Raw genomic sequence first — 25,202 nt, forward strand, 5'->3', positions numbered from 1 at the left:
GGACACGGACTCACATTCACAGATTCGCCACATCACGATCGTCACAATGGGATCCAGTCATAGATCTTCATCTACGAGGGTGATAATTGACAAGAGCCCGGTTCCGTCCCAAACTCCAACCAAACCAAACATATTTCCTTCCGCTTGGCTCAATGCAAACAAAACTGTGATGACCACGATGGCGATATTTTTTTCTTTGTTGAATTGTCCATCACTTCTTCAAAGTTATGATTTTCGATATTTCTGCCCCCCTTCCCACGGTCGGGAGACGATCCACGAGGGAGCAACAAAGCATAAGTTTAATTGCCTCTGACGAGTCGGTTTTAATTTTATTTGCTGTAACTAACAAGACAAGTTTGTCCTCTTGCCATCTTTTTCGTCCCCAGAGACCCATGAAAGGGTAATCAGAGAGGTAAAAGTTAGTTATCAGCGGCGTCAGTCAACTCGTACTGCGTGTGCACCATAAATACAATGTACATACTGTACTTGTTCACTTTTGGGTTTATTGTTGTGGTGCAGACCCTGGTGAGCGTTTAGTATGCAAATCATCAATACTTTTATGACATGAAAAGGGCGCAGAGCTTATCTATAATTAGGATCAGATCAAAGTACCGTTTTTGCAAAAAAATGATAAATGTTGGTTTGGTGCGTCTATTTCTTCACTAGTCCTCCGGCGAAATCTTGAGTATTTACATTTCGTAAACGGTTACACGTACCACAAGATTTTCCTCCGATCTGTCCGTGAAGAGAAAGGTGTTGCATTTGCCGTCGGGGGGTATCATCTACATGCATAAAGATCAGCAAGCAGGGGTGAGTGAGCTGCTGCGAAATCCAGCTTTCTTTCAGCCAGAGCGACTGTGTGCGTGTATTCATGTAGATTGTAATCTATTTCCTGAAATTTACTTTCCTAAATTGGGTTATGCTGATGAACCAAGAGCGATGGTACGGCAACTTATCTGTGTACGAAAGGGAGTCAAATATCCATCCCATCATGAACAAAATGATGAATATGAAAGATGAAACGTGCTTCGGGGCATCAATAATACCGCAAACTAAACTCTGATACACAACAAACTTAGCATTTTGTTTGGGTGATAAAGTTGGAAATACGTAGATGCGACATTGAGACGAAATTGATTGGTTTTAAATTATTCATTGGAAACTATGTAATAATCGGGTAGGTTTTTGTGTGCTGGGTTTTCGTGGAAAAGATTTTGTACCAAAATAACATTAGTTTACGGATATAGACAGATATGTCAAAATACTGTGACGTTTTAGAAAACCCGATAACTTGTAGGTCCAAAGGATCCCACAATCTCACAGAAATGATCACTATCAGCAAATCTCAAATTTCATTTCACCCCAAATTGCATTAAGCAATCTTTATTGTGCATCAAATACTGTACAACAAATGGTCCGTGAGATGAGATAGTTTTAGACATCTTTAATTGATCAGAGCAAAAATGAACATACTTTCATTCTTGAAAGTTTGCACATAAGAAAAACCACCAACGCCATAAACCAAGACAATGGGATGAACCTCAACCCCATCTGGTCATCATTAATGTTGCCACTTATTTAAATTCCATAACTACATTTGTATAATTCAACAAATTATCATTTCTTGACAATTTAGAACTGCACTGTATTTCAATTCCAAAAATTGTTAAAATTCCTCATTTTCCTGATGATGATGCGAGTTTAGCATCGAAAGCTCGAATAAACTGCTTTTATAAACCACACCCATGTATTCCGACGAAGCCTCCTCAAATTTTGAATTTCATGGATGGAAGAACCTAAAACATCAAATAAACAGACGTTTCGGATCGTCTATACTAAGCTGCGTAAAATTTTTGGAAAAAGAAGAACAAAGCACAATTAAATTAAAGAATGATATAATCTTCCTAAAAAGATGCAAATTCAACAATTTAACACCAACGGGTTTAAGAATAAAAAACTTCTGGAATCACATCCCGAAATCGACCCACTTGTTTAAAGAAATGGAAAAAAGGTTAATTAAACAACAAATTCACCTCAACTTCTCAAAATTGAAGAGACTCGAGGACTCAATCACTGCCAAAAGACAACGGCTTAGTATTCTACCCGAAGAATTAGTGGATCAAATCTACAAATATATCAACGATGACAAAAAAACTTTCAACACCACAATCCGAGAGAAACAAATGAAGAAGTTCGAAAATCTCTCACGAAAAAAATTAATCCTCGAAGAGAAATCACATTCCACACAACGCCAATCTCCACATAATCATGATGCGAACAAAGAGATTCAGGACATGAAAAGGAGCGTCCTAAATTTATCACAACGTCAACTCACCAAGGATGAAACGAAGGCACTCCAACTTGGATTAAACTTCGCCCTCCCACATTTTAAACATAAAGACCTATTAATCGAAGCGGGGATAAACATTGAACTTTGCATGCAGGATTTTGAGAATAGTGAAAACTACAAAAATCATATAAGATCAGGTATTGCAAGAATTTTGCACTCACAAGTCAACAAACCTGATGAATTCACCAAATCATTCGACTGGTTAAAACCAATATGCACAAATCTCAAAAAAGATCAAAATATCGTCATCCTACCTGCTGATAAAGGCAACATGACTGTGATTATGGACAAAACAAATTATGAGACCAAAATAGAAGAACTACTCTCAGACCCGAGTTACTCTCCACTACCAAATGACCCCACCTCCAAATTAGAAGCTGAAATTAACAATATATCAAAAAATCTACTCAAAATGAAAAAACTAGACAAATCACAACACCAAAATATCAATCCAACGAACTCAAAGATTCCTCAGTTTTATGGATTACCGAAGGTACACAAACCAGGACTACCGTTCCGACCTATCGTGGACTTTCGTTCCTCACCTTCCTACAATCTTGCCCATTTTTTGAACAAAATTCTGAAGAAGATCACGTCAAATTTCCCAACCCACATTAAAAATTCATACGAATTCGCCAAGGATATCAAGAGCTTCACTGTACCCCCCGGATATGAACTCGTCTCATTCGACGTAACTTCTTTATTCACTCGAGTTCCAGTCAAAGAAACTCTAACAATCATTAAGAAAAGACTAGATACATCGACAACCTGGAAAACAAAAACCAAGTTAAATGCAGATGAAATCTTAAAATTACTACAAATCACAATAAACTCAAACTATTTTACTTGGAAAAACGTCACATACAAACAAAATGACGGTACTCCAATGGGCAGCCCAATCTCCGGTGAGTTTGCAGAATTCTTCCTCCAAGAACTAGAAAAAAAGGTCGTCCTCAAACACCCCGACATAAAATTACATAAACGATTCGTGGATGACTGTTTCTCGTGCATAAAATCAGGAACAAAAGACAGAATCTTACATGACCTCAACTCATTCCATCCAAACATACAATTCACCTGTGAATCAGAAATAGACAAGAAAATTGCCTTTCTCGACATCATAATTACATACAATAATGATGGACAAATACAACGACAAGTTTATCGAAAACCCACTCACACAGGGAGATACCTAAATTACTCATCTTACCACCACCCTTCCCAAAAGATTGCTGTAATTGATGCTTTAGTTTACAGAGCATTAGCAATTTCTGATGACCAATTCTTAAAGGATGAACTTACCTTTGTGGCCACCTCACTAAAAAACAATGGCTACCCAAAAAGTCTCATCAACCAACGAATATCAAGAATGAAGAAAAAATTCTCAAATACGACACTCCAACCAAACGGTGACGAAGAAAAAAAGCCAAGGATCATTCTTCCATATATGGGACCGCTTACCCACCGATTAACTGGTTACCTCCGGAGAAAACTTCAATGCGAATTTGGATACCTCACGGGAAAAAAGATGAAACAATTTATTTGTGATTACAAGGAAAACCCACCTCCAGACCTGGTAGGAATTTATCAAATTTTATGCTCATGTAATGACAAATACATAGGAGAAACCAGCCGACCCCTCGTCAAACGCATCAAAGAACACCTGAACGACATCAAAAAGAAAAATGTCAAATCAGCGGTAGCATTACACATTTTAGAAAATCCAAGTCATCGGATAACAGAAGACTCAGCAAGTCTCCTTATTGCCGAAAGAAGAAATTTTCACAGAAAATTTCTTGAAAGTTTGCACATAAGAAAAACCACCAACGCCATAAACCAAGACAATGGGATGAACCTCAACCCCATCTGGTCATCATTAATGTTGCCACTTATTTAAATTCCATAACTACATTTGTATAATTCAACAAATTATCATTTCTTGACAATTTAGAACTGCACTGTATTTCAATTCCAAAAATTGTTAAAATTCCTCATTTTCCTGATGATGATGCGAGTTTAGCATCGAAAGCTCGAATAAACTGCTTTTATAAACCACACCCATGTATTCCGACGAAGCCTCCTCATACTTTCATTGTATCTACATAAATCAAGAATTATAAAGTAGGCTGCTAATGTTTACATATGTATGAGGGATACTTATTTATGTTGGTAACTTCTTATCTTATCTTATCTTCTTATCTTATCGCGCAAAAAAGTAATTCTTTAGCACTGTATTTCCTACTCATCCATCATCATCTTCTTCATCTTCTTCTTCCTGTTCCTCCTGTTCCTCCTCATCGTCGTTGTCCTCATCATTACTCGGATCCACAAGCGTAATTTTTGACGCGTTTATAGCAATTAAAGCTTGATAGTCGTCATATTGATCCTGCGAGCAAGGTGCAAAAAATATGTACATCATGCATTCAAGTCAAGTGACAAATTTCGTAAAATTATACAAATTACTTTTGTTTGATTAAGATCCACTGTAACTAGGTTAGGCAATTCGAATAATTTTAGAAGCATGTCCATCCCCACTTTGGTATTGGAGAGGTAGATTGATTCCAAAGCTGCATAGGATCGACGTAACTAACGTAAGACTCGATGACTCATAGACAAAACAGTACATTTTTAATATTTATCGGCTCTGGGAATTTTTTTAAAATTCTAGAGTTTGTAGAGTAGGTCGTTGCTAGTTTTTTACAAAAATATAGATTCCAGATTTTGACACTTTATGAAGGCGGAGAGAAGCCTTCAGAAAGATTTGAACTCATCGAAACTCGCTGACCTTAAGAAATCTCATCCCCATTCAGTTAATCAACTCACTGACTACAAATTTGTCTCCAGAATTTTAAAATAAGTTCCCAGAGCTGAGAAATGATTAATGACGACGAGTAATCGAGTCCTACGTTAATGCTATTTTTAAAAAAGAGGGTGTGTCAGTCATAAAAATATCTATCTACCTTTTAGCTCCGAAAAAATAAAGAGCCACGAATTATCCAGGTCGGTAGAAGAAAAGTCCAAACTTGTCAAACAGTCGGCCAGATAGAAAAGACAGTCTTTTTGCGCAGAATAAAAACCATCAAAGTGCGATATTTCCAGCGTCTGAAGCTTTCTACTATCGCCATCATCCGGTGTGATGACATAGTTCAACAGGGTTTTCATGAAGACTGGTTCAGAAGGTATGCCTCCAACTTCGACATGTTCCAAAACGTCCGACCCACTCTTGAAGAATTTTACATACTCGTCAATAATATTTCCTGATGTGACACGATTTTCCCGAAATGTGACACGACTTAAAAATTGACATTTTCCAAATATTTGACTAATCACTCCTTCCTCGAGGTTACAATGTTCGATCGTCAAATTCTTCAGGAATGGAACGCAACTGGCGAAATCGTGTAAAACTTGGTAATGAATGAAGGCCATGTTGGTCATTTCGAGAGTGGTGAGATTTTCAAGTCTATGCTTGACCAAGGCGAAGTGATCCATCGGGATCACATTCAGACTCAGGGTTTCCAACCTGTTCAGTTTAACTCTGTTCACGTAAACGGAGGCCCAGAAGGAGACAAATTTGCTTTCATCTGTTATATAACTTCCGGAGTTTCCACTGAGGAAGAGTTCCTTCAGGGTGGCTTGGCAATTTCCCATGGCACGAACGATCGACGCTTTTGGAAATTCACTTTCCTCGTCAGTCGTCGTGTAGATTGTGAGGTGCTCTAAAGACGTAGAATTGTTTAGGAAATACCAGAGAGCTCGGTCGTCATCCAAGGCATCGCTACCTTGTTCAATTAATGACAACTTCTTGAGGGATCGAAGTCTTGCTGTGAATGGTTGAATGAATTGGTTCCAATTCTGCCAAAGACACATTTAAAATTTACTCTTGGCATCTTAACGTAGGACTCAATGACGCATCACCAAAATTTTTAATCATTTCTCGGCTCTGGGAATTTATTTTAAAATTCTGAGCGACGAATTTGTAGTCAGTAAGGTGATTAACAGAATGGCGGTGAGTTTTAGCCAGCTTCGACGAATTTCAATTTTTCTGAAGGCTTCCTAACCTTGAAATCTTCAAAAACTATTATAATCTGGAATGCATAATAAAATTGGCGTCGAACTGCTCTAAAAATTTATCTAGAATTTTAAAATAACTTTCCAGAGCAAAAAAAAGTGATTCAAAATGTGCTGATTTTGACGATGAGTCCTACACTTTAATTGGCAAATGAGTGAATACAAATTCTTTTCACTTTAGCATACCAGGAATTCCAAAGGATTTTGCTTTTTGTACAAATCTGGAACTTCTTCCAGGCTCAGCTCGGTTAGGACGTAGAGAAACGAAACCAGCTCCATGAAACGCCCCAACAAAATTTCAACCTTCTTAAGAGTTAGCGATTTTAAGGTAAACTGCCAACGACGTGAGACACGCGTAAAACTAAATTCTTTATCCAAGATGATTTCCCCCAGATTAAAATTTCGTAATTCAAGATTAATCCATCCCACCGGGGTGTTGACCAGAAATTTATAAATTTCATCATCCTCTGTTTCATTGCCGTTGACTAAGAGGAGACAGTCCTTCAGGAAATGAGGCGTTGTGAAGAGGGCATTAAAATCTTGACTGACGAGACGGGCATTTAACTTATCGGCGAAGGGAAGTTTACTAAAGACGTGTTGAAGGCATTGGTACAGATTCTGCAGGAATATTAAATATGTGGATAAGTTCATAGCATAGCGTTAAATTTTTTGCATTCATGTCATGTATACGCACCTTCTCCATATCAAAAAGATTTTCGTTTTCCACCAGGTACTTGAACTTTTATGTGTATGCATGAAATCAAATGTAGCCATACGTATGCTGACAATTGTTTGGTTCACTTATCGTCTCGTGAAAGTAGAAATTTCAAAGAGGGGCATGTCTGATTTGAGAACCTTTTGAGTTGCCTATGATACTAACGATGTTAATATTCGGTGGATTGCTTCATTTTATTTGTCAAATTGCCCCTCGAACAATTAACCTTATAAAAACTAATTAATTTTGACCTGGATACCATTTAAAAACGGAATTAAAAATGGTTTCTATTGCATTTGGGGGCGGATTTACTGGGGGGCAGAATACCATTGAGACCGACTTGTGGGGCGGTGATAAAATCAGTTGGGGACTGAATTAATGCAAACCGATTTTGAATATTCTACTGATGCAGTTATGATTTATTAGAGACCTGGAACTGATTCGACAACAAAAATTAGAACATAATACATTTTTAACATGAAATTGCAACTGAACCAAATGAACACACGATATTAATTTTGATAAAAAGATCGGATTTGATTTTGATAGTACTACAAAAATAAACTAAACGAATAAATCGTCATCATTCATGTCATCAATTTGATGACACTGATTTTGGGATGCATTTTATATTTTAAACAAGTTATTAGCTATAATTTTGTCCTTCAGTGTTCTGTGACTTGTTCCGATCGGTGGTGACACTATTGCGAATATATTAGCTAAAGAGAACGTTGTGATAATTTTAAAAAAATATGAACTGTATCATATTTACAACATGATACAGGTCAGAGGTCAACGCCGACCAATTTATTAGCGGCGCCCATGTTGGATAATTTTTCGGGGGCGCGGCGTGACCTCTGATGCACTTCCTCCGAGTTCCTCCCCCCACTACAACTACAACTCTAAACTCTAAAAAAATTAGTTCAGGCTTGAAGAAAAACCAACGACAAATAAGGAGGAAAGAATGGAACTGAGAAAATTTTCTCGGTCATTTTATTTTTATTTTTTCCTACACCTTATTGATGTAGCCCGGTCTCAACGGAATTCTGTAACCATACACCTTATTGGTGGAATCCGTCGCCAACGAGAAAAAGTTGGCCTACACCTTATTGGTGTAGTCCGTCGCTAAGGCGAAAAATTTGGCCTACACCTTATTGGTGTAGTCCGTCGCCAAGAGATCGAAATCGCCCTCCACCTTATTGGTGGAATCCGTTTTTAAAAGGTTAAGTAATTGTTGTATAAGATCGGGATTTTGTGAAAGAAGTAAATTGGCTAAAATAAGTTTGATATGTTTCTTACATAAATCTCATCAACATTATTGCTAACATTGCTACATATTTAGTTAAGTAGTCAAATTCGAGGTCGGTGGCCACTGGATAAATTGTATTTCATTCTAGGCATACTATAATTTAGGACTATTCACGGTGCAGGTACATCACTAAGGTCTGAGAAATCCGATGGTGAGGGGGATCGGTTATTGGTGGACCCTGATACGGCAGCATGGTACAGGGCGTGAAGGCGTGACATTACTGTTGTGAAGACACATATTTACACAAATGCAAAAACAATAATAATTTGAGACTGACAATTACAAAACAAAATAATAATGTACATGTAAAAGGTGGACACGTGTTAGTTAAAAAAGGAAGTCTATTTTGATAAGAGGGTACTCTGATTTATTAGGAATAATATCAACACAAATCACAAACATTTCAAAACTAAAGCATCACAGAACATACTACATACATTTACATACGGGAAAGAAGTGCAAGCTACCTAATTGTAGGTATGTATTTAGTGATTAAGATTAACATTAGATGTAAATAGGTAATTAAAGCTGAGAATATCTCGTAATACTGTTTGTTGTGGGATCAATAATTTTAGAGATTCGACCGGTATGTAAGTTAGAACCAGTACTAGCAAAAAATGTAGCACACTTGTAGTACTATGGATTAATAACAAGCATAAAGCTCTTTAAGTTTAAGGCTAAAAATTAAAATAAAACGATTACAAAATGTAAATTCGTTCCATTTTTTAAAAATAATTACATAGATATCTTTTGTAAGGCATTTAACAAAGCACATTCCAATGATAACAGTTTTTGTAAATACAAAACTTTGAAGACTGCACAACTGAAACTGTTGATTGCACAGTTTTTATGATAACAACAAATTAGAAACAAGAGCGAGTGGTTATTCAACACAGGGGTTATTCAACAGGGTAAGTTTGAAGGTTTTGATCTAGATTTTAGCTATGTAGGCAGTCCAAGTCCCAGTGTCTTACCCGTAGGTGTGGTAGGACTGACGTTTTCATCTTCTTCCTTAATAGTCCTGCTTGCTTCCCAATCCTTGCGTTCGTTCATCAGATCGTGGAGAACCTGTGGACAGAGAGAAAAGTATATTTGTGTACACATGTACTCAAGTAACTGTAATTAGTTAATATTGAATAATAAAATAAGTACGCACATTTTTGTCCTTAATTACTACGATTCGGCCCTCAACCATCGGCTTAAGCAAACAAGTTTGCTTCTCCATTTCTTCAACGACATTACCCTGTATGGATGTAACCATTTATTTAGTCGAATAGCGTTAAGATCATAATTGAGAAGATAAGATCAGGCTGGCACCTGTCTGGACAATGATGGACGGGGTGAGAGAGAATTGCATCTATCCAGTGATGGCGAAGCATGGTTCAAGTCATGGACTGCACTCATTGACCGCAATAAGCTGTGTCTTCGTGATAATGTAATCAGCGATTGATGATGTCGAGAATGCTTCGCATTTAACGCAGTTCCCGATCCTACCTCCTGACCCACCATTTGGACAGCATGAAAATGGTTTTGAATTGCTAGAAATGTTAAATTACATACATTTAGTGTAACCCCATAATTTCAACTTGCCAATTATGCAACTCACCTGTACTAAGTTCTAGGCACTGATCAGAGTCGGCCTACAAAAACATGCAAAATGAAATATACTATTCTCGTACTAGTCACTTATCGTTTTAGGTAAGCATATTAATTTCATACCAAAACTTCCGCATTTGCCAACACTGTATATCCATCATGACCAGTTGCTATATACTGAAAAAAAGCATTGGGCAATTACTTAAGTACAAAATAAATGAACAAAATTAAATTGGAAGACATACCTCTTTGGTTACTAGACGGTAGGATTGATGAGGCTGGAGATATTCATCTCCCACTTTTACAAACTTTGGATCAACTCTATTCCCAGCAGGTTTGGAAGGATCAAAGGCAAATCGTAAACCTGATATTTGCGGAAAACGACCTTCTAATTTTGGATATTGAGAAACGCCATTTTCCAAGGCTTCTATAAGTTGCGAGCCTACAGAGCATATCAGCAGCGTATTAAGTTCTCATTTCCCATTAGATTTAATTAGTCCAGTGTGGTTTACTTTAAAAGTAGCATAAGAAACTAATAAATAGCTAAGTAGATACCTGTAACATTCAGGACAACTAGGGAATCCATCATCGGTAAAACCGTCATCATATCGCGTCTCGTAAACGGGCCGGCAGGATGAATCCGGCTAGAGAAAATAAGTATGCGTAACATTAATATTTATGATATTGCCTCAGTTAAACTTAAATGGCGTGACATTCTTAACATGGCACGTAATAGTATAATAAGTTGTCACGCTTCACCGAGAAAGATGTAGCAGCGATACTTTGAAATATATCAACTTGTTTCATACACAAATCTCTCTTATAAAAATTATATTCTTACTCGCTACGAAGCGTTCCACTGTTCACAAGTGAGCAATCACCATTACAGCTTGCCACCATGATGTCACAGACAAAGTTTCCTAAATTAGACTCCTGCGTTCGGACTACCTCAAATCTGCCATCAATATCGACGTGAAATTCTCCCAGAATATCTTCCAACTTGGAACTCATCGTGGCTAAACAATGTAAAAGTATGTCACCACTCTGTGCAAATGTTACATACTAATAACCTTTAAATGTGACCTTACCAGTAAAAACATCCAACTCTGCCTTTAATGCAGCATCTTCTTCATAATCGGAAGTAATGGATATTCTTTCTATGTTAAACTTAGGCTTGTTGGCATTGTCTTTGTCAAATGTAACGCTTATTGCACTGAAATCACAATGAATTATCAGTTCGACCAATCATAATCAATTCACGTCTGTAACAATTATTGATACCTGAAATCACGAAAGTCTGTCCCACTTTTCAAGACTGGAATTCCATTGATCTAAAGAAAGCCTTCAGATTCATCTTCATCCACTATGATGAATTAATACATATGAATGTGATTCGCTTACATATTTTACATCATATACATGATCATGTCCTCCAAGGATAAGGTCAATCCCTTTGCAATTTTCAGCTAGACGACAGTCATTAGGAAATCTAGAAATTACATACTTGATCATATCTTTTGCGAATTACCGTTTAAATAGTCCTACCAAAGAATTATACATACCTCATATGCGTTAAAGCAACAATGATATCACATCCCTGCATAAAAGTATACCATTTAGCATAGGACATAGCCTTGATAAATGTTTTAAGCAGGTACCTCTTTTCTTAACTTTGCTGACAAGTCATTCCCAGCATCGACATAATCAGTGTACGTAACTGCCTCGGGATCGATGGTAGATAGAGTTTCCATCTTTATAAAATCAACTTTTGTAAAAAAACAATATAAAGGAACGAAGATTTTCTAATATACATAGATTTTCATACCCATTCCCATTCCACCAATCCCATCTAAATATAAATAAGTATATATGCGTCATGAAATTGATTGATACATTTTCGCATGTTTGTACATACCAATCCAATTTTCCTTCCATGACGCTCAAGCACTTGCGTAATATGACCTTCGCCCAGGGGACGATTGGTCTCATTATCTGAAACAAATTTTCGAATTTAACAGACTGAGCTTCTTGCATGAGGATATGTGGAGTAACTATTAACGTGGCAGAAATTTTGGACCACTTAAACCGTTGCTTTAATATGGTTTAGCTAATCATAATTGGTCCGCCTATATTTACCTATAACGTTTGACATCAACCATGGGAAGGTCGTCTTTTTCACCCAGTCAGCCAAAATGTCAACGCCAAAATCTGCAAGACAACAATAGAGAAATAATCTAATTTCCCATGGGCTTGGATAATTGGTTAAAGTCCAGTCCAATCCAATTTAACCGATCGATATAAAATATGCTTGTTGACCGTTGAGTCGGTTAGATAATGCACTTGGCTTGTCCACACAATTAAATTGCCTATCAGCAGACATCCCATTAATTATGAGCACCAGCATTCATGATAAAGTGTCATTTCAACAAGCGTGCAAAAACACTATTACATTGGTCAATATTTTTAAATTGGACAGTCATTTAAGACAATCTAGACAGATATCCACTCCACTTCAACATGTTTTTAAAATAGATTTTTGTTAATTACCAAAATCATGATTGCCAAACACAGAACAATCTGTCCGACAATGATTCAAAACCGGAATCATTTGCTCCCCTTTAGTAAATTGAGACACTGCAATATCACAAACATTACAATTAATTTGACTCCTATGTTTGACAGTCACTGTTATTTAGATTTATTTGACACTTTTGGTCGCTTACATAGACTCGGAGAAAAACAATCTCCAGAAAAAAGCACTACTGGATTCAATTGAGCATATTTCTTGACTGCGGTGCCTAAAAGGAAACAGACGAATGTAAATATAGAAAGTTATTACATACATAGTGATTTTATGAGACTTACAAAACCGAGCCGCTCCCCCAATAGGCTCCTTCTTCTGGCTCTCCACATCGTAGACCTATGACATTTGGATTTAATTAATTATGCATGTCAATTTATTTAGTACTTCCTAGTCATCAATAATTTTAGGAACATTCTGATTAAAATCGTTATGCATGATTAATGATTAAGTTCAAATACTTCTTACATCATTAAAATGAATAATAGTCAAATCCGGCTGTAAAAAACAGGACATAATTTTAATTCTCAATAGATTAATAATAAATAATTTCGATTTAATCTAATTTAACTTACTGGACCACTTCCTGTTCCTGCTCCGTTCTGGCTAGCCATCTTTTACTTATTTACTATCAAATTATTTGTAAAGCTCTAATTTCGTTGTATTTTCTTCTCAAACAGGTAACAAGTTATGTCTTTATTTACTAAATTTTAACCAGCAATTAAAATCCCTTTGTTTTGTTTACCATAAAATCAATTTAGTTTAGTTTCTTTCTCCGAAATAAAAAAGAAAGTGAAAATCAATACTTTTCCTTCCTTTCACTCGACATCGACAAGCACAATGCAGTGCAAATTTATTTACGGCCTATTCCAAAGTTTAACAGGGGCAATAACAATAATAAATAACTGACCACTAAAATTTTATCTGTTTTAAATGGAAAGGTCAAAGGGCACCTTACACCATAATTTATTGGTTAGTGAATCGATTTATTATCAGGAAAATTGAGAGGTTTTGTCCGAACAGTGATAATTGGCAGGCGACTCACGAGCGAGTGAGACCAAAAACCAAGTTCGCTCGCTCTTTCTCTCTCTCTGCCGACTGCATGACTACTTTATGCCATGATAAAAATGCAAATATTTCATGAGGTTTGATGCATACGAAATGACCGATAAGTACATTATGATGATAAACTAATTTCTCAAATTTTGAAATTTTCGTCATAAAAATACATGCAAATATGATAATTGCTGGTTAAAATTTAGTAAACAAATACATAATTTGTGGCCCGATGAAGTTCAATCTGCTTGAGAAGAAAATAAATACAAAAATAAATTACACGAAAGTCATCTTGGAAATTAGACAAAAATTCGAGAATTTTTTCATCTTGAAACACAAACTTGTTTTTGAAATTATCCAAATTTTTCATAGCAATTGGTTTTCCATGTATCTAATTTGGAAATGACAACGGTACAATTTAATCCAAACCTGAAATCGGCGTCGAGGAGTACAAAAATGTAACAAAATTAAGAGAAATTCATACTTTTTACAAATAATTTCATATTAAATAAGAAATGAGTAGCGAGAACGGAGCAGGAATAGGAAGTAGTCCAGTTAAATTCAATTCAATTCAATTAAATCGAAATTACTTAATTTTTTATATTAATCTATTGAGACTTATCCTTAGAAAACCGTATTCAGTTTTTATTTAGCCTGAGTCAGGGCTTATATGCTCGTAATGACTGTCTGTCTGTCTGTCCATTTACACGTGAATAAAAGTTGAAATGAAATGAAAATGTCCGTCTATGAATTACGTTCATAAAACTTATCCAATCGACTTGCAATTTTGCACACACGTAGATTATGCAAAATTAGGAATTATGTAGTTAATCATGGCATGGCTTGTAAAAATATTTCATGAATTCGAAATGACCGTGATAAGCATTTTATTATGATAAACTATTTTCTCAAGTATTAAAGCTTTCTTCATAAAAACGATGCATGCAAATAATTTTATGATTTCAACGTTTTCTCAGTAGTAAAAATCTTTTAATCGTCATCAGATTATTTTTTAGTAATTATTTATCATCGTATAATACGGACTTAATCATACCGGGTCTTGACATAATTCTAAATTTTTAACCAGTATTTTTCTCAGTTTTCTCAGATCTACAAAAACAAAATTAAATTATTACAATAAATATTCCAGAGAGCACGCTTTGTTCATGTCATGCGTGCATGAAATAATTTCGTAAATAAATTAACGACATTTTTAATTCTACTAACACATTTCTCGTTACGCTATTTTATATTCTGCTGATTCTAATTGATAGTCTCCGTTTTTAGGGCTTAAATTAGTTATAACTATTTAATGTGTAGTGTTATATTAATATTTACGATGTCATCGTCGCCATAATTAAACCGATACCGTTTATGAATATTGTTTTAGCCGAGTTGGTTTGGTTTTGTACTATGGACTACTTTAATAAGGGGATGACAAATTATTAGTACAATTTAAAGCTTATAATAATATATTAAATTATGCCTACTCCACATTTGACATTGATTTTAAAACCGGCTAAAACTAGTGGTACGGTTAGTCTGCTCTTCGTCATTAATTATTTTTAATTTTAATATGGTACAAAATGTAATGCGTCAAGAGTTGGCTGGGAAAGTTTCGAACTGTGTCATTACATATTCGATCAACTGGTCACAATTCTGGCGGATCGTAAATTTAAATAACGATTAGCACGCTGCGAACTATGTGTGTAGTAGCAAATTACAGTTAAATTCAGTTATAAATTAGTTTTAGCTATCAATTACATAGTCACGTATCTGAATTATTTTTACGTACGAATCTACTAATTACATGTTCAATTTTACAGAATTACGCTCCTCTACAAATTTACAAACATGCCGTTCTAAAATTATGAATAAAGTTTTCTCTGATGGTAATTAAATTATGTAATTTATCATCTTTCCCTTAGTAAACCCTGAGCTGTACAATAATATTTTTTTAGTGTGGCATACATAAGTATGAGTGGTCATGCTCACTTTAATTAAAGACATACATACGCAGCTACTAGAGAAGAAGGGTTAAATATTTCTGAAAGTCGGACTCTGTGAAATAACCGGTAATTTTCTACACATCATCATCACCTATTGGCACTTGGTATCTGTTAATAGACAATTTTTAAACTGTCTTTCCTTTAATGCTGCAACGGCACTAATTAATTATCTGTGATGTTAATAAATAGTTTAGCTTTGGTAATAAAACAATATCTGCACAGGGCAAATTATTTACGAAGAAACTAAAAATTATACTGACTGACTAATAATTGGATCTCAAACAAATGTGGCAATTAATTTTAATATCTTTGATTTTCAAATGTATAGAGATCAGCAAATTCAACGGCGTAATAATTTAAATATGTGTAACACTAATTCAAACTATATCCACGGACCCATCTCCTTCTCGAGGAGTCCGACTGCATCGTGACGCTCCTGAAATCATAAATATTATGCGTTAACTAATATTTATTAACTAATTTAATACTTCATTTATGTAATCACTTACCATTAATCTTAAAGCATTTAGCAAATCTGTAATAGCTTCTGGTTTTCGATTCTTAACATCCCATAAATCTAAAATGTGTTCCGTTGGGCTGGAAGTCTTCATTGTGAGGTATTTTGTATATCTGAATATTATACAAATGTATATATTTAGCAATAACTCTGAAAAATTTATGTATGCAATTTAATTTTAAGTCACCTTTCATCGACACCCAACTTTTTCGCCAAAAGTCTCCAGTCCTTCCCGTTCGGATGATTCTGATCTAAACAATGACATAGTTTCTTCTTCAGGGTTTGTGGTAAGCGAGAAAGTGGACTATTCGGTTCGAGAGTGACCATAGAGCTGCAACCACTAAAGAAAATGAAAGTGCATGATTAAATTTAATTGTAGTCATTTAAAAAAATCATTTATGTAGAAAGTATGTACCTGCTCGTTACTGTGGATGAGCGCGGGGCCATCGTTACCTCCGGGGAAGACGTCGCTACTCCAGAAAACTGGTTTGTTCTTGACTTCTAGGATATTTTACAGAGTTAGTCATATTTGCAAAAAACATGATCCATACATTCAAAGAATTTCGCTTGTTTCGAATTTTTCTCACATTTCCACTCAATTCAGTACGAATCCGGAATGTGATTTTCTGCGATGTCAATTTCTGAACGTGACCATTTCTCAAGTAGTTATGAACATGCTGGTAGGCCACCAACCGGAAACATATCGCATTTACGCGACGCTCCGTCTTCTCCAGGGTGAAAGAACAGTGAAGATCAGATTGTCTGTTGCCCCACACACGACAAAACTCGAGTTCCTAAAGAGAAAAGAAAAATATATTTAGTAAAGAACAATAAGTCTTATGTACAATTAGTCATGATGCTTTTCTTCCTAGAAATTTGGCACATCATTTAAAATGAGCATACTTGCATACTTAACCAATCAATCATCATTATATACCCCACAAATTTTCTCTAAAGTTGCACGTAAATCTAACTCTAAAATTCCATCCAAATCATGACAAGACAAACATTTTCTACTGTAATGCAATCACCAGTGGCCGCGGAAGCCGTGGGGACATCTGGGGACATTAATTTTGGTTTATATAACATGGGCAGATGTGGGGACCGAAGCGTGTCCCTCTGTCCCCACGCTTCCACGGCCCTTGATGCAATCACATAAATAAAGAATAAAGCCTTTCCTCCAAGCTTGCATTTTTCTGTCGCTGGCGCTTTTCCTCGTTTCCATTGCCATTTATTTCCTGCTTGTCCTCTCTCAGATCACAACCAAGCAGAGCAAATAAAGCAAATGACAGAAATGATTTATCGCCAAAAAAGCCATGTGGTGGTGAACTGGACCTGGAGGGATTGTGCGTGTGTGTGTGCGTTACTTAAACCTCGTGAATAGTGTATAACGCACTTCACCTCCACGCTGCTGCTCAGACAGAGCCGACAAAATAAATTGACTAAGACATTAGCTACCAGATCTCATTTAGTTGTGGGGTCTATCAAGAGAAATATAAAAACAATGCGAAACAGAATTTGAGCCCTGCCCGGGTCATAAATAACTGATGACAGCTAAAAGGAAGGCATTTAGTCCGTCGTCTCGTCGTCGAAAGGACAAAGGAAAGAAAGCTTGTTCATATATATGGATTGCAAAAACGAGACAACAAATGTAATTGATCGATTCTTAGCGATCGTTTTTCTAGTTCGAAATAATACTGTTATTGCGGATGGAATTTTTCATGTATTTTTATTGACATTCTTCTCAATTTCGGATCAGTGTTCCGGGTGGAAGTAACCGTTTGCAAGAAATAATGGCAAGAAAGAGGTTTCTTGCAGATATTTTGAGCTGCAAGAAATGTAACGTGCAAGAAACTACGCCCCGTCGCTCGGCTTAATGGCGCATATTTCTTGCACTTTCTCCCAGTTTCTTGCATCTCAATTTCTTGGGTTTCTTGCTTTGTAATGCAAGAAATGCAGCAAACGAAACACTGTTGTTCCCCATATCCGAGTTGGTACGTCAGACTTTGCGTCAAACGGTTCGACTCCAAGTCAAATCTGATATCCGGGCTGAATATCTTAGAAAAAACGGTATCCAAATCGAGGTCACATTTATGCTGAAACGTCTGAAATTTGAGCCAATTCTTTACCTCGCGGCTCCCCATTGCTGACAACATTTCCGTGAAATGGGACATTTGAAATTTTATAGTACACACACAAGGGTCATTCTATTCGGATGAATGCGGATCTGTGAGTCCCTCCACACATAAAAACCATCGGTACTTAAGGGACATTAAGATAAGAAATGGGAACACGGAATACCCCGTTGGGCATGAAAAATCCAAAGCTTCAATGACCAACCCAATTCTAATCTTGCATTTAAATGTGGAATTATTGCTTTCACCTTTGCCCCGAAAGGGTAATATTTTCAAACCTGAGTGTCGTCCATACGGTTTAAAAAATATATTTATCGGTGAAACGTGCCATTTCGTGACGAAACCAACTTTTAAAAAATATGCGTGAAAAAAACACGAATCTTTTTTTGGCACACGAGTAATTTTTGACTTTCACTTGAATTTTTGGCAGCGATTTTGTACCCTGACTCCATGTGGTCTGATCTCTCTCTCGCTCTCCTGGTATAAGAGCTTGTTGTATGGATTGGATGGCATAAAATGTCAGGATGCATACATACATCATCGTAAGAATGTTGAGGAAAGAGAAAGTTGAACTTTAAACCGAAAGCAGCAAAAAAACCTCACTCCTGAACTGAATGGATATTGAATTGAGCATTAAAGATCGAAATTCCCGTGGAAAAGTTCACCATAACCGAACCGCTAACCCAACAAATCTGGCAAAGGTGAAAGATTTAAGATGATTTCAACTTCCTTCTTTGGTTTTTCTCGTGTTTTTGTGGCTTGGATGCTCTTTTGGCTTTGGTTTTGGTTGGTATTTCGCTGTTTGGCAAACCAACATGCACACAAGCAAGTAAGTAGGAAACGGAGGAAAGTGGAAAGTTGGAAAGTTCTGGGGAAAGTTGTCTGTACGGAATGGAATGGTGGGTCGTGTGGTGGTGGTGAAAGCAAAGCATAAAGAAAGTTTGGTTTGGTAGGATCGGCCTCGTGTATGTATGAATTATATGACGACGACGAAACGCCAGACCAGGAGGAACAAATAAAATGCCGGAGCGATGAGATGTATGTGTTTTGCTGGCAGACTTAAGCCTCCCGGCGTACGTTATTTGTTCGACTCACAACTTGGCTTAACTTTTACTCATAATTCTGTATAAGCTCCGAGATCTGTTCGTCTGTCGCTACACACATAATAACTTATTGTGCCAAATTGAAAAGTTGCGAATCCATTAATTTACTACTGACTTGTTACTTCACATTGCTAATAAGATTACTCATCGTGTTTCTTAAAATAAGGCGAAAATGAAATTATGAGACGACAGCCGATATATGTACCAACCTGGTAACTTCCTTTGCATTTCCATCCAGTTCCAATGTCCTCGAGAGAGATGCAAAGGTTTTCACCGCCGTCTTGGAACAATAAACTTCTCGGTTTATCCAAAACTTTGCCACCGAGCCCTTTCTCTCTTGACATTACGCGCTGAAATGAAATAAGGAGACACAAAGATGTTGAAATATTTTGCAAATTCCAAATCCTACTCGGGCCATAAATAACTCATGTAAGAAGATCTCGTATGTACATACCTCAAGGGCCGCTGTGGTGTCGTCCAATACGTAGACACGTATCGTGTATTCATTCGTCGTGGTTGGATTGTTGACTTGAGCCTGAGAAAAGGCTACGAGGCGAAGCGTCTTGACCGCCTTTCTGCCCAGTGTGGACTCTCCGATTAAGGCAAATTTCGATAAATGATCGGTCACTAGGTATACTTGGTTGCTGTCCATTTGCAAGAATACCGGAGTGTCCATTGTCTCTTCGCCGACGGTTGCCAATTTCTGGACAAAAAGTAGGAGTATAGAAGCCTTGTAAATATGTAAATATTTCAGAAATCTTACCTTCCAATTCCCATAATTATTGTCCGACGACGACGTACTGGAACTGGTGAGAGTTTCGTGCTCGTAATGATACAAGGAAATAATCCACCCTTGGTTCGACATCTTTAGGGCTGCGCAATGTTGAAAGCTCAGGATCTGAGGAAAGAAAGACGCAAAAATATGAGAAACTTGAATTGAAACGAGGCAGATAAGACTACGTCATGTATGTAAATCCTTCTTACGGCAGGTTTTTTCAATTGGACGTTTCTCGGGCCGCACGAGATAACTGGACTCAAGAGGGTTTGCCCATCTGAAATAAGTGCAGAAATGTAAATTTATAGGCAACGAGTGTGTGAGGTGAGGTCGTGGATTGGATTTGTCAGAATCATCATCACTGAATTGTAACGAAGCGAGGAACAAAGGATTTTAAGGAACAATGGACACTCAACTGTAGTAAATTGCCTTTCAACAAACGAGTCAAACTAAAACTACAAAACAAGAGATAAATGTCAAGAATGAGAGTAAAGTTTCTCATTGTTTTATGAACGACACGATGATAATGGCCGCCACGCTTTTACAATACACGCTATTGTCTCTGTACAATGGCGGCGCGTTTAAATAAATTCATAACAAACTCACCAGCGAGATGGGGTCGGTCCTTCTCGTCGGTGAGGATGGCACAAAAAACCTCTTCCGTTTTGGCAAGACTTCCCTCAGGGATGGTGAGATTGACCAAAGTGTCCTTAACGGTCACTCGACATCCGGACGAGTTGGCGTGTGCCCATGAAATACAGTCAGGATCACAAGTTTCGAGGAGCAGGCTGGTCGAAGTTATCGAGTCTCTGAAGAGGTTGGCACCACCACCCCCACTGCTTCCACCTCCTCCTCCGCCGCTGATGCTTCCGTTGACACCCGCTCCACGTCCCATGTTTTCGGGGGATTCGTCGTAAAATAAAGAGTTGGGACGAGAAGGTCCGGCTGAAAGTGGAGGAGAAATTGTAAATATTTTGTAGTCGCAGTTATAGCAGGGCATATATGTAAGTATGTAGTTTATTTAGAGCAACTTTCACCCCTTGAGACAAACAAATGTCTTAAATCAGACGCTAAATGTGTCCGGTGGGGAGTCAGAAATATTTTATATTATTTAAAAGTTAGTGATGGTAAACCTGCACCACAAATCAGGTGAACTGCGTACATATGTAAATTACAGTTAGAAACAAATATATAAACCCAACCCAACCCTTTGGTCAGGTCGCCCTATCGAGAAATCCGAAATTCCTCCTGGTTGCCCTTCTCCTCAATACTGGATAAAGATATCGACCCCTTTTCTCTCCATGTATTCACATACTAAGCTTTACTTCCGGAAGGAAAAGTTAATTGTCACTCGTCAATCTGTTCAATTCAATAAATCATCGTCTTGTCTTACGTCCTTCCGTCCGTCCCACGGAGGAATCGGGTGGGAAAAGAATACCCACAACCTCGAATAAAGAACGTCGTGTCCACTGGAGAGAAAGACGTGATAAAAAGGTGTCAAAAATGTGGCTGACATCAAAGCCCGTAATGTGAACCATATCATTCGATTTGTACAAGGGTTTTCCTCCACTTGAGTGACGTGCAACGTAACGTGCAAGCGTTGTGGCGTGGCGTGGCGTGTGTGCGTCTCTCCTTGTGGAGGAATGTACGGATTATAGATTTATTTGTGGAGTGACATGTCGTCGTGGAGGAAAGAAATCGAGGAATGGATGATGTTATGTATGGCGCCTTTGTCCATTCGGGATTGGAACGTATTTCATGATTCGAGAGAAAAGAGTGTGTGTGTCCGTGTGATGTGGGTGGATTGAATCTGGATCGCTAGATACGATTCTGATTCAATCAATTCCACACCATTGGACTGAACTCGGTCGAAATCAATCTTATTTCCACGCCACGCCACGGTAAACAACCAACCTCAACCTGAACATACTCGTTCATTCCGGAACAATTATGGATTATCATCGGTGTATGAAACAGATCATGAATTAAGAAAATACTTACAGGATGAACTAAACGAACTGGAAACGCTGTCCGAAGAGACGCATCGTGGAACCCCACCGTTCTTGTCCGAGTACGTATTCTTGTCCACGTTTTGTTGATGCATACGCACCGTGTTTTCCTCGGATGGCGTCGTCAACGCGGTAACTGCAATTCCATTGTTGCAGTTATTGTTCATGTTGAGACCATTTATGAGGAGAGGAGACTTTGGGTGGTAGTGGTTCAGACTTAGGGACGCGGTATGAATGTTGGGCTGCAGGTGGAGATGCGGAACGTCGTAGTGATGATGATCGGCTAGTAATGGGGAAAAAATAATATGTAATAATGTTGAAAACTAGCGAGTAATTAATACGGGATGAGGCTCAATTTAATTATGAGAAATAGATCCCACCTGGGGTGAGCGGAAGTGTCTCCTTGTGAGAATTGGAGGTGGATCCGGCAGGATAAGTATATTCAGGGAAGAGTAATCCCACCCCAGAGTTGGTTGATCCGTTGGACGTATTTGCTGTGAGGTCGGGTTGCATGCCCAGTTTTTTCGAGTGATCAGGAAAGTAGCCAGGTGGATAATCTGTGGAGAAGAGGAGGAGAGACTATTAATCAACATTTTGGTACAATTTCAGGAAAATTTCGGGTTTCTTAGCCCTTATTCTTTATCAATAAGACTAGTTTTACGGTGGTGTGGGCAAAAAATGAGTGTGTTGAGATGTGCATTCGCCACATTTATTTGTAAAAAAGGTTTAAAAATGTTATTGTTGTGTTACGTGAAATAACATGTCAATCATTTTTGACATAATTCTACTCGTATGCGGAAGGAAATTATGCAACAACTAGTCAATATCCATCATCAGGTCGTTTTTTAGTATTTCATTCCGGTGCAAATATGTATCGTCACCTTCATTTTTTACTGTTATGTAGTGAACACTGAACGAAGAAGAATCATGTACGAATCGATAAAAAAATCACCCACATTATTTGCTTAAAAAACTACAGAAACAAGAAGGCACCATTTTTGTCCAACACGTGTAAACCTCATCGGAACCAGCTATTAAACAACATTTATTTATTACCAGGCAGAAAGTGAGCAAGAACAAGTATGTATGTATGAAGTTGGTTAATAAGGTTCCTAGTCCTCTGTTTCATCCAAGTGGTGGTATGTAGTTAGGCTTCAGTAGGAGAGAAGGAAATGACAAAGATTGGTTACACTTGCATTCCGTTATTGCTTGTCTTTCTGGTGAAAGTTGCATTTCGAGCTACAGGGTGTTCCTCAAGAGCAGAAACATACCGTGCTTTACTTGCACACAACAGCTTTCAATGGAGGTCTCCCAGCGTATGTTCTCAGATTTTGATCAAACTAGTGTCAATCTATCACAAATTTAGTAAATAAAAATTTTTCAAAAGACAAGATCTCCCAATGGTCACATTTGGTAGAGATATTTGCATCCGAAGAGTAGAAAACGCGGAGTAAATTTGGAAAGTGCAAAATTTGTCAACTTTAAGGCGATTTTCTCCTCCTTGAATGCAAAAATCTCTGCAAAACGTGACCATTAGGAGACCGTATCTTTTGTAAATTTAATCTTAATCAAATTTGTGATCGATTGACACTGGTTTAATCAAAAATCGGAGAGCATACTTTGGGAGAACTCCTTTGTATAAAACTCACGAATGTTAAATAATATGTACCATGTACTGGTGCCCGATCTGTTAAAATCTTATCAATCATGGAAATACCACCGGTGCAAAATTATGCATAAGAACCTGCCAAATTTCTCCACCCCACCCGATACGCAATCCTGCAGTTAACAAAGCAAAACGATGACGACGAGAGAGAAGCCTTTTTTGCCTCCACAACCATCCCACCTCATTGAGCGAGGAGGCAGAAGTCTCTTTTGTGCGGAGATGATGAGGAAAGTTGTGCTCCCCAGGACAATATATTAATGTCGTTGGGTTGCTTTCATCAAGAAATTTTTCCATCTAACAACCCAGCAACTTATTCTCTGCCACTGTTTCCCTTCTTTCTTCTCCTTCTCCCCATCCGATGAGAGATTTTGGGCAGACTTGCTCATCCGAAACGGCCCTTGTCAGTCTCAATAACTGGCTCTACTAACCATCGAACTTTCTCCATTCATTCACTCATAACATGACTCGTCCCGATGTGTGTAACCCATTGTTGTGCGTGTTCTCTGGCGAATATTTGTAGTGCAGGCAGAGAGATAGCAGGATCCGATCTGGATGGGGGTTGGTCGAGTCGAGAGGCATCTACTTTTATAGTTTTACAGCTTTATCTCCCTCCACCCACCGACTCATCGGAGAGAAACATAACATTACTTTCATTCTGCTCTTACATAGTCAGTGGTGAAATGTACGATACTGCATTCCCACCATCATCCAAAGACGGGTGGATAATCAATGGAATGAGATGACAAGATATTTTATTGTTTCGTTTGTGCACTCGCTTTACACACACTGACAGAACGGTTTAAGTGTGACATTAGATCAGATCAGGGGATGCTTCCGAGAGTCAATGTCTAACAAGATTATGAAGGAGGGAAAGATCAAGTAGGGAATTTTATTAGTTTGGTGGTCTTGAAAAGATGAATCATGCAGAATAAGTAACAGATACGAATTGGCCAGTTTAGTTTTCTTTTTAAATATTTGTGGTACTTGCACGTTAAAGCTTTATTGTGAAAGGAATAAGATGAAACGTTGAAAAGCTATTGCTCAATTGTCAATCTGTGCATGTACATTTGGCTTTAAAACGATAAATAAACGAAAATTTCAGATGAAAAGATTAGTGGTGGTTGGTTATTTTTGATTGATTTTTACAGAAATTCCAGTATATCTGCAATTTCCGAGAGATTGGTGCATGAAATTCACACCAATAGTTTCATGATCAATCAGAAGACATCCACGCACCTATGATTTCGTTTAATATGGCAAATTCCAATATAATTTCATAGCGTCACTTTAATTTTACATTTTACAAAATGCTA

At 37.5% G+C, this 25,202-nt stretch overlaps 4 protein-coding genes across 5 annotated transcripts in view; 1 reads left to right on the top strand and 3 right to left on the bottom strand.

Annotated features, from left to right (window-relative positions):
- Positions 1-1,312: 1,312 nt before the first annotated feature.
- LOC118438495 lies at positions 1,313-7,319 on the bottom strand. Its single transcript, XM_035858921.1, has 4 exons — positions 6,605-7,319; positions 5,311-6,202; positions 4,814-4,917; positions 1,313-4,736 (listed from the first exon to the last, which is right to left on the bottom strand). The coding sequence occupies exons 1-4, from the start codon at positions 7,067-7,069 to the stop codon at positions 4,593-4,595; spliced, it is 1,605 nt and encodes a 534-aa protein (XP_035714814.1). The 5' UTR covers positions 7,070-7,319; the 3' UTR covers positions 1,313-4,592.
- LOC110858855 lies at positions 2,001-4,017 on the top strand. The gene is made up of 2 exons (XM_022107742.1): positions 2,001-3,926; positions 3,973-4,017. The coding sequence occupies exons 1-2, from the start codon at positions 2,001-2,003 to the stop codon at positions 4,015-4,017; spliced, it is 1,971 nt and encodes a 656-aa protein (XP_021963434.1).
- A 1,103-nt stretch (positions 7,320-8,422) lies between the features above and the next one.
- Positions 8,423-13,686, bottom strand: LOC110858688 (mannosylglucosyl-3-phosphoglycerate phosphatase). Of its 2 annotated transcripts, none has more exons than XM_035858920.1 (22): positions 13,195-13,686; positions 13,088-13,117; positions 12,904-12,958; positions 12,762-12,836; positions 12,586-12,672; positions 12,175-12,246; positions 11,954-12,030; positions 11,864-11,887; positions 11,697-11,789; positions 11,601-11,635; positions 11,440-11,527; positions 11,330-11,369; positions 11,127-11,261; positions 10,880-11,054; positions 10,594-10,682; positions 10,284-10,480; positions 10,162-10,215; positions 10,049-10,082; positions 9,760-9,980; positions 9,599-9,685; positions 9,417-9,510; positions 8,423-8,662 (listed from the first exon to the last, which is right to left on the bottom strand). In XM_035858920.1, the coding sequence occupies exons 1-22, from the start codon at positions 13,231-13,233 to the stop codon at positions 8,553-8,555; spliced, it is 1,911 nt and encodes a 636-aa protein (XP_035714813.1). In that variant the 5' UTR covers positions 13,234-13,686; the 3' UTR covers positions 8,423-8,552. The 2 variants fall into 2 exon arrangements, with proteins under 2 accessions (XP_035714813.1, XP_021963230.1); XM_022107538.2 differs by having other exon boundaries at positions 11,127-11,251; positions 11,320-11,369.
- Positions 13,687-14,643: 957 nt separating this feature from the next.
- Positions 14,644-25,202, bottom strand: part of LOC110858856 (netrin receptor UNC5C) — a 67,674-nt gene continuing 57,115 nt past the window's right edge. Inside the window, exons 11-22 of the mRNA XM_035858922.1 lie at positions 22,604-22,780; positions 22,216-22,506; positions 20,821-21,159; positions 20,424-20,491; positions 20,203-20,337; positions 19,894-20,142; positions 19,649-19,789; positions 16,789-16,995; positions 16,617-16,702; positions 16,389-16,541; positions 16,194-16,314; positions 14,644-16,120 (exon numbers count right to left, since the gene is read on the bottom strand). Coding sequence (XP_035714815.1) covers positions 16,067-16,120; positions 16,194-16,314; positions 16,389-16,541; positions 16,617-16,702; positions 16,789-16,995; positions 19,649-19,789; positions 19,894-20,142; positions 20,203-20,337; positions 20,424-20,491; positions 20,821-21,159; positions 22,216-22,506; positions 22,604-22,780 — 2,021 coding nt within the window. The 3' untranslated portion in view covers positions 14,644-16,066. The remainder of the gene's footprint in view (positions 16,121-16,193; positions 16,315-16,388; positions 16,542-16,616; positions 16,703-16,788; positions 16,996-19,648; positions 19,790-19,893; positions 20,143-20,202; positions 20,338-20,423; positions 20,492-20,820; positions 21,160-22,215; positions 22,507-22,603; positions 22,781-25,202) is intronic.

The sequence above is a fragment of the Folsomia candida genome, unplaced genomic scaffold (assembly GCF_002217175.1).
Source record: "Folsomia candida strain VU population unplaced genomic scaffold, ASM221717v1 Fcan01_Sc022, whole genome shotgun sequence".
In the NCBI taxonomy this organism is placed as follows: domain Eukaryota; kingdom Metazoa; phylum Arthropoda; class Collembola; order Entomobryomorpha; family Isotomidae; genus Folsomia; species Folsomia candida.

Bases quoted from the DNA above. Each gene is read 5' to 3' on its own strand.
- LOC110858855 (XM_022107742.1), top strand. From the start codon at position 2,001: ATGGAAAAAAGGTTAATTAAACAACAAATTCACCTCAACTTCTCAAAA. The intron at 3,927-3,972 runs GTAGGAATTTAT...ACAAATACATAG, and splicing joins AAAACCCACCTCCAGACCTG to GAGAAACCAGCCGACCCCTC.
- LOC118438495 (XM_035858921.1), bottom strand. From the start codon at position 7,069: ATGAACTTATCCACATATTTAATATTCCTGCAGAATCTGTACCAATGC. The intron at 6,203-6,604 runs GTATGCTAAAGT...TGTCTTTGGCAG, and splicing joins AAAATCCTTTGGAATTCCTG to AATTGGAACCAATTCATTCA. The intron at 4,918-5,310 runs GTAGATAGATAT...GATCCTATGCAG, and splicing joins TATTTTTTCGGAGCTAAAAG to CTTTGGAATCAATCTACCTC.
- LOC110858688 (XM_035858920.1), bottom strand. From the start codon at position 13,233: ATGGCTAGCCAGAACGGAGCAGGAACAGGAAGTGGTCCA. The intron at 12,837-12,903 runs GTAAGTCTCATA...GTTTCCTTTTAG, and splicing joins TGGGGGAGCGGCTCGGTTTT to GCACCGCAGTCAAGAAATAT. The intron at 12,031-12,174 runs GTAAATATAGGC...AATTTGTTTCAG, and splicing joins GTTGATGTCAAACGTTATAG to ATAATGAGACCAATCGTCCC.